Here is a 9542-nt window from a genome sequence, read left to right as displayed (position 1 = left end):
TTTAAGATTAGCTGTACAAATATTAGACATTTGGTTATGACAAAAAAAAGGAGAAACCTCAAAACAGATTGAATTAAAGAACAAAAATGGGCGCATCTGTGACATTTTCTGAATGGAGCAAAGAAAAAGGGAGAATCAATGAGAAAATGTGCTGTTCTTTCTGGAGTGGGCATCTTCACAGCTCACCATCAGGTAACAATCTTTTTATTTGTTTCAGCCCTTCTCTGGGTGCCAAAGTCTGCTAAAAGACTGAGTGTGTGGTGTGATCCATCAGCCCCGTCCAAGAGCTTCAGCATGGTAATCCATCTAAACCAGACTCAGAATAGAATTAAATAAATACTTCCATGCTCTGAAACCTAGAATTATTTTACTACTGTCATTCTCGCTGTAAGGCAGCGCTGCGTCGACTTAAATGAAAAAGAAAGGAAAAATAAATCTGATAATCTGAATTAGTAACACTGAGGAATGGGCGGAAAGTTTTTGGGGGCAGATTTAGCAATCACATTTATATGTACTGATTTATGATGTGTGTATTTCCAGGTTAAATATGACTGATTGAACAGGAAAGATGGGCTTATTTGTTCTAGGTTTAGGTTATATATTATGTTTTGATTTAATCATGCAGAGTTTGATTCACCAGAACATTTACACAGCAGCCTGAAAATGAAAGAAAAAAAAAAAAAAAAACAGTTATAAGTCAGACTGTTACTTCCAGCCAGTATTGACAATTTCTGGGCAACAAATATCCTACTTTTTAAATATTATTAAACTGAACTGTTGGATTATTATCTGGGGGGAAAAAAGATCTATCATATGTATGATTGTTGCATAAAATCAAACCTCTTTCTAATATCTAAATTAGGACGTTCCCTCTTTAAAGAAATCATAATTTATTACTCTAATAGGACTTTTTGGACATTTTTAACAAGACAACAAAACTAAAATTAGAAATAAAAAGTCAGTCAACATATTTTCGACCTAACTTCCTCTTAAATAATAATACAATTAAAATAATTATAATAATAATAATAAGTCATATGGCTATACTAAAAGGCTTGTTTATGGGAGAATTTAGGAGGTAAACGAGCAGAACGCGGCTTTACGAGTGAACAGATGAGAACTTATCTGACATGAAAATGTGTTGTACACATTTTCTCGCGGGAACAGCACAAGAGTGTCTGTGTGTGTGTGTGTGTGTGTGTGTGTGTGTGTGTGTGTGTCGTGTGTGTGTGGCCCTGAAAAATAAAGCAATTATAGGCATGTATATTTCCAGCCTTATATCCATGAACACCACATATACACGCACACACACACACACACACACACACACACACACACACACACAGACTGACACAAACCTGACAGGCCTGTGCGTTAATGTGCTGACTTTGGCCTTGACTTTATTATCCAAAATGGGGCGTAAAGTTGCTTTTTACGCAACAGCATGAAATATATTATTTTTATTTTTTGCATTGTTCCCTTATTGTTTCAATATATTAAATAACTCCTATTCGTTAGTTCACTCAAATCACTGTCTAGACTCAATATACCGACAAACATGTATTTTTCATGAGTGTAATCGTTGCTTTTATTTTATTTAATCGATTATTTGATGCAGAAGTGAGGCATATTTCTGACAGTCTTTAGGCCTGAGAGACCTGCAGCTTGTTTAAGTAGTCAAAATATTCGTCACCATTATTTTAAATTAGATTTCTTTGGCTGTTTTCCTCTTGTTAGTGAATTAATCCAACACTTCTTGACGTTTAAAATGAATGTAATTTGTTATTTTATTTATTTATTTATTGGTATTGTTAGGAATTAAATCAGCGCAGAAATCAAAACCCAGCGGAACACATGTTAACACATGACAGATGCAACTAAAGACTGCTGTAGTTTTAAACTTAAAGTCCGGTGTTTTCTAAATATATAGCGTCATATTGCCACACTGATCTGTACAAAATACAACTGAACGCAAGGTTTAAATATTCACTTTTATTTCTTTCCAAAAAAAAAAAGTACTAGGAGGAAACTCGTCATTTAAATATTTCAACAAAAAGATAATAATTCATGATCAAAAAAAAAAGGCGTCAGCTAAAAGTTTTTTTGTTTGTTTTTTTTTTTTGTCCATAAAGGTGAGAAGGAGGGAGAGCTTTTAACATATCTACAACATTCTTTGAAAGCAGATTCATCACACTCGCTGGAGAGAAACTGTGAGCTTCTGCATAAAATGTCTCTGTTACCTGAGAAAACACGAGTTCAAAGTCCGCTTTATTGATTATTCATTGTTAGCAGTGCTGATGTGTTTGGCCAGGTCCACGGTGCCACGCTGAGTCTGTAGTTTCTGATACTCCTGGTGTAAACTGAGGAAGTGCGGGGACGCCGCGGGGTGGAAGAGCGCGGGGGACGCGTAGGCAACGCTGGAGGTCAGAGGAGCGGAGTAAGCGGCGCATTGTGCCGGGGAGAAGGCTTCGATGCCGGGCTGCGACTGCAGGAAAGCCTTGGCCGTGAGGGCGCTGCGGGAGAAGAAGCTGGAGAGAGCCGGCAGGATGCTGCTGACAGGTGGGATGGTGGCGGGGCCGCACGGCGAGGGTGCATGGTGATGGAGGTAGGGGTAAATCTCCAGACTGGGCAGCTGCAGGGCGGCCGCGCTGAGCCCGTAGGCGTGCGGGAACCCGTGCAGCCCGCTGGGCTCCAGGTGCTGCTCCTTCAGCGGGTCGAAGCGAAAATGCTGCCGCTTGAAGCGCTTCCTCCGCCGCAGGAAACTCCCGTTCTCAAACATGTCCGAGGAGTTTGGATCGAGCGTCCAGTAGTTGCCCTTCCCGGGGTTTCCGGGCTCTCTGGGCATCTTTACAAAGCAGTCATTGAGCGACAGATTGTGTCTGATCGAGTTCTGCCAGGCGGGGAATTTCTCCCGGTAATAAGCGAAGCGGTGGCTGATAAAGTCACAGATCTCGCTGAGGGTGAGCCGTTTCTTCGGACTCTGCAGTATGGCCATCGTTATCAGAGCGATGTAAGAGTACGGAGGCTTCACCGACGTGGGACCTTTGGTTTTAGCTGGACTGTAGGAGTCCTGCTCTTTACTCTGGCTGCTGGAAGTGTCGGTGCCGCGGTCCTGCTCGCTCCGAGACTTATCCAAAGGTAAGAGTTGCTCCTCTCCGCTGTCTTTGAGTCCTTCCCCGACTACGTCGATAACAATATCCTCCATGATTTCCAAACCCAATGTCATAGTAGATGTCCGCGCGGGTAAAGCCAACACCACCTGCCAACAGGTGGGAGAGTGACAGCCCTTCTCTGAAAAGCGACGGACAGATTTTTTTACGCACGACTCCTCTCCATTCACAAAAAAAGTGAAAATCCGAGCACAGTCCTCCTACTACTTCTCACGAAGCAGACTCTCCAAAACCGCAACGCATCAGCGCCGATATCCTCTATTTTGGTGCCTGGAAGCGCAAAAGAGAGCGGTTAGCGAGCGATTGTGCGTAAAAGCGTAAAAAGTCCGTGCGTCCTCTTAGGTGTCCAGCATCATCTGTAATCTCTGTTGCTTTCCTGTGGGTCGGGTGGATGTGATGTCACGTTGAGGCACGAGGAAGAGGATCCTGACCAATGAAAACGACGCAAAGGGTACCGAGAAGGCCTGTACCAGCCTCCCGGTGCACTCTCATCATCATCAGCGCATCAGTGCCAAGTCGACGCGGACATTAGAGTCCCATTCAGTGAAAACATCCTTATGAGCAGGAAATCAGAGGAAGACTATTTATAGAGAGGATTTCACTTTTTTTTTAAATTCCAGATGTTCATTTCAGAGTTGCGTCCAAAGTGTTAAATTGTAACAATAAATATCAATAAATAAATTAAGTAAGAGCGAAAGGTTGGTTGCGTAAAAGTATTATTTAACTTTTTGGAGGCTGCTCAACTAGAAGGTTCTGTTATTATTTTCCAGAAATGGTGTCTTTGGCGTGTTTTACGCGCTTCGCCCCTAAAAGCAGATTGATCTTAAATTAGGAAATTCTGTGTAGAAACATGGAGAAACTGTACTGAAAGTCTAAGTTTTTATTCTCTTGATATCAACCCAAAAACAAAGAGTGGGGCTGTTTAAAGCAACAAAGAAAATACTGTCCTCTGAATGAGCCGCGGTGTTGGAAAGTGATAATAAAAGGACCATAAAAACATAATTTCCGAATGAGCTGAGAGACACTCTGGGCACCATTCTGAATTTAAAGACTGAGGGGGGAAAATCCCCAAACACTTCTCTACGTGAGGCAGAGATTTAAGCCTTAATCCCCCTGCGAGGGCTTCTGCAGCCGCTCTTTACGCACACACTTGACGCACAATTACATGTTTTCAGACGTACAACAGAGGATAAAACTGCAATGACTGATTTTGTGCTTCTGCGAAAATAATAATTTGTTGCCTGCATGGGGACTCCTTTGAATAAACTGATAAGTGTGTGTGTGTGTGTGTGTGTGTGTGTGTGTGTGTGTGTGTGTGTTTTTGTCTAAACTTACAGAAGTTGCGCTCGGGCTTTCCTTTCCCTGAGAGAAATATTGATAACCATCACCATGTGTGAAATGGAGAAGAAATAATATTTGATCTGTATAACCTGAGATTTCTCTGTCAGAAACTCAACACTCTCTGTTCTCCATTTGCGCGCAAACCTATCAAAGTACGCCACAACCCCGTCAGATTATCTTCTTTAATAATGGGCAACTGGAGGCAGAATGGTAATATTGGGATGAAAGTAATAGATTTTCACTTGCTCAGACATAAAAGAGAAGTCAGGAGAAGAGGGCGCTTTTGGTATTGTTGGGAGGCCTCTAGTTGTTTGTGTTTAATGATGGAGCCCTTTGTTGGGGATTCCCACATTTCCTGCCTCTAATCGTATTGATACCTCGGGGCACAGGGGGACTGGGTCCAGACTGGGTGGGCTATACGGTACCAGCAAAGCTGCAGATGATTTCCCAAATTCATCACGCATGTCCTCAGATTGGAAACAGGCCCGTGCGCGTTGTGTGGTTTCAATAAGGCGAGAGCAGGAGCGTCAAATCACTACAAAAGCTAAAGGTATGGCACTAACTATATATACATTTCCAGCATCATCGGAATCCAGAACTTGGAAAGCCACGTGTCCGAGTCATTTCAGGGGACGGACGGCTGATGGTGGACAGGACATCTTCAGAGCTGATAATGCATCCAACTGCTGGCATTGAACGCTTCCCGATGCTACATTTACAGACGTGAGCTCCAGATTTTTTTATTTCTGGTAATTCTGCAAGAACCCCCCATCATAAAAGCTATGCAACATTAAAGTTGGGGCTCAGTTTAAGGTGTTTTTTCTTTCTTTTCATAAAAAGGCGAAATGTGGAAACGTTCAAATCAATAAGGCCCTTCTTTTTTTTTTTTTTTTTTTTTTTTTTAGCCAGAAGATACATTACGCACACATTTTAACAATAACAAATCTGTGCTATCTAACAAAAACGGCCATTGTGGAGATCTTATTTGTTTTGTATCGCAGATGAATAAGTGGGAGAGTGAGCAGCCACCAAGGACTTGGTGTAATAACATCATTTGGCAGGAACTAAACAGGCCTGGGGGATCTCGCTGGATCATTCTGGATAAATGAACCTACATCCACACAGGTCAGAAACAGGGGTTAGATGAAGCTGTTACGGGCTACTTCAGTTGAAATGTTTTCTTATCTCAGTGAAAAAACTTGAAGCCGTTCGCATGATTCAGAGAGTGATAAAAACCCGAGCGTGTTTTTCATTGGGAGAGGTTGAACCGGCTTCAAAGGGCTGAGGTTGTTTTCACATAATGCCCCCCTCTCTCATCTTGATTCCCTTAAAATCTTGGCAGAGCAGTGGACAATAATATAACGTGTAATTTAAGGTATCATGAATCATAACTGCATGAAACAGAGTCAGACAACGGAGAGGTGCTGAGCCAAACACACACACACACACACACACACACACACACACACACACACACACACACACAAGATAGAGTTTAGGGGAGGATACATGTGTAAATTTCATGAGCTGAACTGGTCATTAACACAATATTTATGGGCTGAAAAACGGCTCCATAACATAGAAAGTGATGCAACCTGTTTCTGTATCTCATTGTACTCACTGTCTGTAACTACTTTCCTCTGTAGTCATTGTGTTGTGTGGGGCCTTTTATGAGGAATGACACATCTCCGTCTGAGGTCCCATCAATCACAAGACAGCGGCTCTCTGACCACGTGGCGCCATCTTCTGGTGTAAAAGTTAAAGGCCACTAAAGTAAAATGCAGTATGCCATATATAATTCTGCGAGGCAATGTAAAGTATTAAATAAACACCTCTCAGTATAACTAAATAAAATTCAACAGCAACACAAACACAGTCTCAAAGCCAACCAAGCAGTGTTTTAAAGAACCCTTCTCCAGACTTTTATTTAGACATAGAATGGAATAGTCTGCATGGAGCAATAATGTGTGTCTGATGTGTTTTTCCCACAAAAAAAAGTATAATTTACAAATTAAAAGCCTCAAAAAGACATCTACTCTTTTCTAACTCATTAAAAATACCAGAATCTATGAATATGAAATTTTGTTCATTTCTAAAGTTTTCCTGTTGGGCACAAGATGTCTCCCACTTCATTGTAAAGTCCATTATGTATGTGCACTGGTGTGAGTTTATACAAAACACATACTGGACTCCAAAACTGTTTGTGATGTCACAAATCCTGCTTGCAGGCCCCGCCCCTCAAAATCAGATTTTCAGTGAGCACAGAGAAACTTTCCACTTTCAGCAGATGAATGTGAAAACATCCTTCTAGTGTCAGACTCTGCTCATACATCATTGTGCACAGTGAAGCTCAAACATCCAACTGTAGGAACCAGTAGAAAAAACACATTTCTGAGTGGAGTGGGACTTTAAATGTTATGTAGCAATTTACATTTGATGATAATAAATGAATGATGGCACCTTGGATCACAATATTTCACTCAGTGAAATCATGATAAAGCTGCAGTGAGGTGTTATTAGAACAAGCAAATACATTGACAGTGTCATAAAGTTAACAGGTTAAAACACAAATAAAACAAAAATAATAGTGGCAATTTAGGCTAATTTTAACTAGAAAAAAATCAATTGAAAACTAAAGCTGCCTTGTACAGTGAATGACATTGCATCTGAATACAATCCATGCTGGGATGTATGCTAATGACGTTCAATTGCATTAGTTGATTGGATAGATAGCGCTCCATTTATAAAATAGCCTTTTGGCTGACATTGAGCAGTATTTATTCATGTGCCCTGTTCCTGTTAAATAAACTAATAGATAAATAAAATACTGTCAAAGTTTTGATTTTTGTTTTTTTTCAGAAAGTTTATGTCATTTATTGTAGTAGGATTTAGTGGCATCTAGCGGTGTAGTTGCAGATTGCAATTTTCTCACTTCACCCTCCTCTTCCAAACACAAACTACGGTGGAAAAACGTGAAGGGCCCTGTCTATAGCCAGTGTTTGATTTGTCTCTTCTGGGCTACTGAGAATCATGGCGGACACCTAAATGTAGGAGAGCCATTGTTAATGTTATCAATAACGCCTGTCGTTTAGACCGCGTCTACTAACTAAACTGATCACAACACAAGATACACATGGATTAGAGTGGTTTACCACCTCAGCTAAACAGTTTACTGGCTTCACCTAAGTTTCAATCACAAGGCTTGAGCTCCTGATCATTCAGGTGATTTGTGGGTTGAAACTAACAAACAAATGATAACAAATGATAATAACTTAAGTAAATTCGATGGTTTTATGAGGACACCATTAGCCTATGTTTATCCCATGTAACTTTTACTTTATGTTTAGTTTGTGTTCGGCTTCTGTAACTTTACAGTTTGGGCCTATAAAGGGTCCAACAGCACTTTGTGAGATTTGCAACACACACAACAAAAGAACTCAGGCCAATATCAAATAACTCATGAATATGCTAATATGCTGAATAACATACTGATAATTCTTTGAACGAGCCAGCCTCCAAGGAGGAGAATCAGGGACAATTTCTTTGTGGGGACACAGAAAACCAACAGCAAGATGTTGAAAATATTCTGTTTTCTGATGCAACTAGAATATAATTTACAATTCTGCTGACATTCAAACTCAGAGTTCAACTAAATGCCCTCCTACCTCTGGTAAATGTTTTTCGTTTTACTGAAAAATGTAAACATGTTCCTGACTTTTCCAGAAGAGGGCGCTCTCACACTAATAATTAAGATCTTCTGGCTTCCAAAGCAACCTTTAACATTTCCAAGCTTTTGAAACTGGGCTGAGACAAGCATTGTCTATACACACTTATTTGCTCGGGTACATTTGGGGTGCAGTGTGGGATTTGCATTGATGCTAACAAGTGAACTGAACACCATGTAAGACACACAGTGCACTTTGGTCAGGGTGTCAGAATCTATCAGTGCTCCGCTGACCTCAGTGAGCATTTTTCTGCATGCCTTGACTCTGAAAACTACTACACCACGCCAAATGCTTGTGGAACGCACAGCAGAAATTTCCAACATTATTTTCTATTGGGACTGACAGCAGCGGTTTGCCTTCAGTGCTGTGTTCGCCCCTGAGTCAGATGGGGCCTGAGGATGGAAGGAATGCAGATGTTGTGTTTTAAAGCTCAGCACATACCATGATGAGTGATTGTCAGGGGTTAGGGCGCTGGCTGGAGTGACTGTGTATGGACGACAGAAAGCTATTAAACCACATGGTGTAATGAGAAGCTACAGGAGTTGACTGGCTTTACGGGCCCAAGAGGTTGATGCAGAGCGATAAGATGACACGATGTGAGACCGACTGCAGCGATGCAGACGTAAGTGTGACACATGTGAATTTGGTTCGAAACCCTTTCCACTTCCTGTTTTCTCCCCCATGCAGCATCAGATGGGATGCTAATCTTCCACTGTCATCTTCTCGACGGGCATTTCTTTGGAAAGCATGTTACAGCTTGTCAAAAAGGGACACAGAGGCATTTCACGGAAAAACACATCTCTGTGGAGAGTTTGTTTAGATGAGGATCTCCTGAGAAATGGAAAACACAAGACAAGATCTCAGTAGTTCTGTGATGTCAGCATGCAGATCGGGGTGATGGTCTGAGCGATGATGCTCCAGGGTCCAGTGATAAACACACCCAGCAGGGCCGCAGACACACTATTTCTTTCATGAGGCTTTGCAAAGTTTGGATGTGAGAAAACCACCTGTGGCCCTTTGATGCATATCACCCCCCCTCTCTCTCTCTTCCCCCCTTTCCTGTCTCTATAAGGCTGATGTTGTTTGAATGCAAGCTGTCCAAAAAGTACAATTTTCTACTTTTACCTTTTACTTTTTACAACATATACAAAATTGGGGAGAACCTGTGCCCCTGTCCATACGCGTAGATTACATTACATTATTATTATTAATATTATTACATTAGATTATACTACATAGGACTGAGATTTTCACATGGCAGGAGATTAATGAAATAATCTTGAATACCTGAATGAATTCGTATTTA

General features: G+C 41.2%; 1 protein-coding gene across 1 annotated transcript; it reads right to left on the bottom strand.

Moving 5' to 3' along the window:
• Nucleotides 1-1977: 1977 nt before the first annotated feature.
• Nucleotides 1978-3714, bottom strand: foxd7 (forkhead box D7). The gene has a single exon (XM_051388999.1). It carries the CDS (start codon nucleotides 3224-3226, stop codon nucleotides 2276-2278), a length of 951 nt encoding a protein of 316 aa, XP_051244959.1. The 5' UTR covers nucleotides 3227-3714; the 3' UTR covers nucleotides 1978-2275.
• Between the last annotated feature and the right edge of the window lie 5828 nt (nucleotides 3715-9542).

Source organism: Dicentrarchus labrax, unplaced genomic scaffold, assembly GCF_905237075.1.
Source record: "Dicentrarchus labrax unplaced genomic scaffold, dlabrax2021, whole genome shotgun sequence".
In the NCBI taxonomy this organism is placed as follows: domain Eukaryota; kingdom Metazoa; phylum Chordata; class Actinopteri; family Moronidae; genus Dicentrarchus; species Dicentrarchus labrax.
Note: the sequence above shows the minus strand (reverse complement) of the source record. Positions and strands in the feature narration are given on the sequence as shown.

Coding starts and splice junctions, on each gene's coding strand:
- foxd7 (XM_051388999.1), bottom strand. CDS start 3,226: ATGACATTGGGTTTGGAAATCATGGAGGATATTGTTATCGACGTAGTC.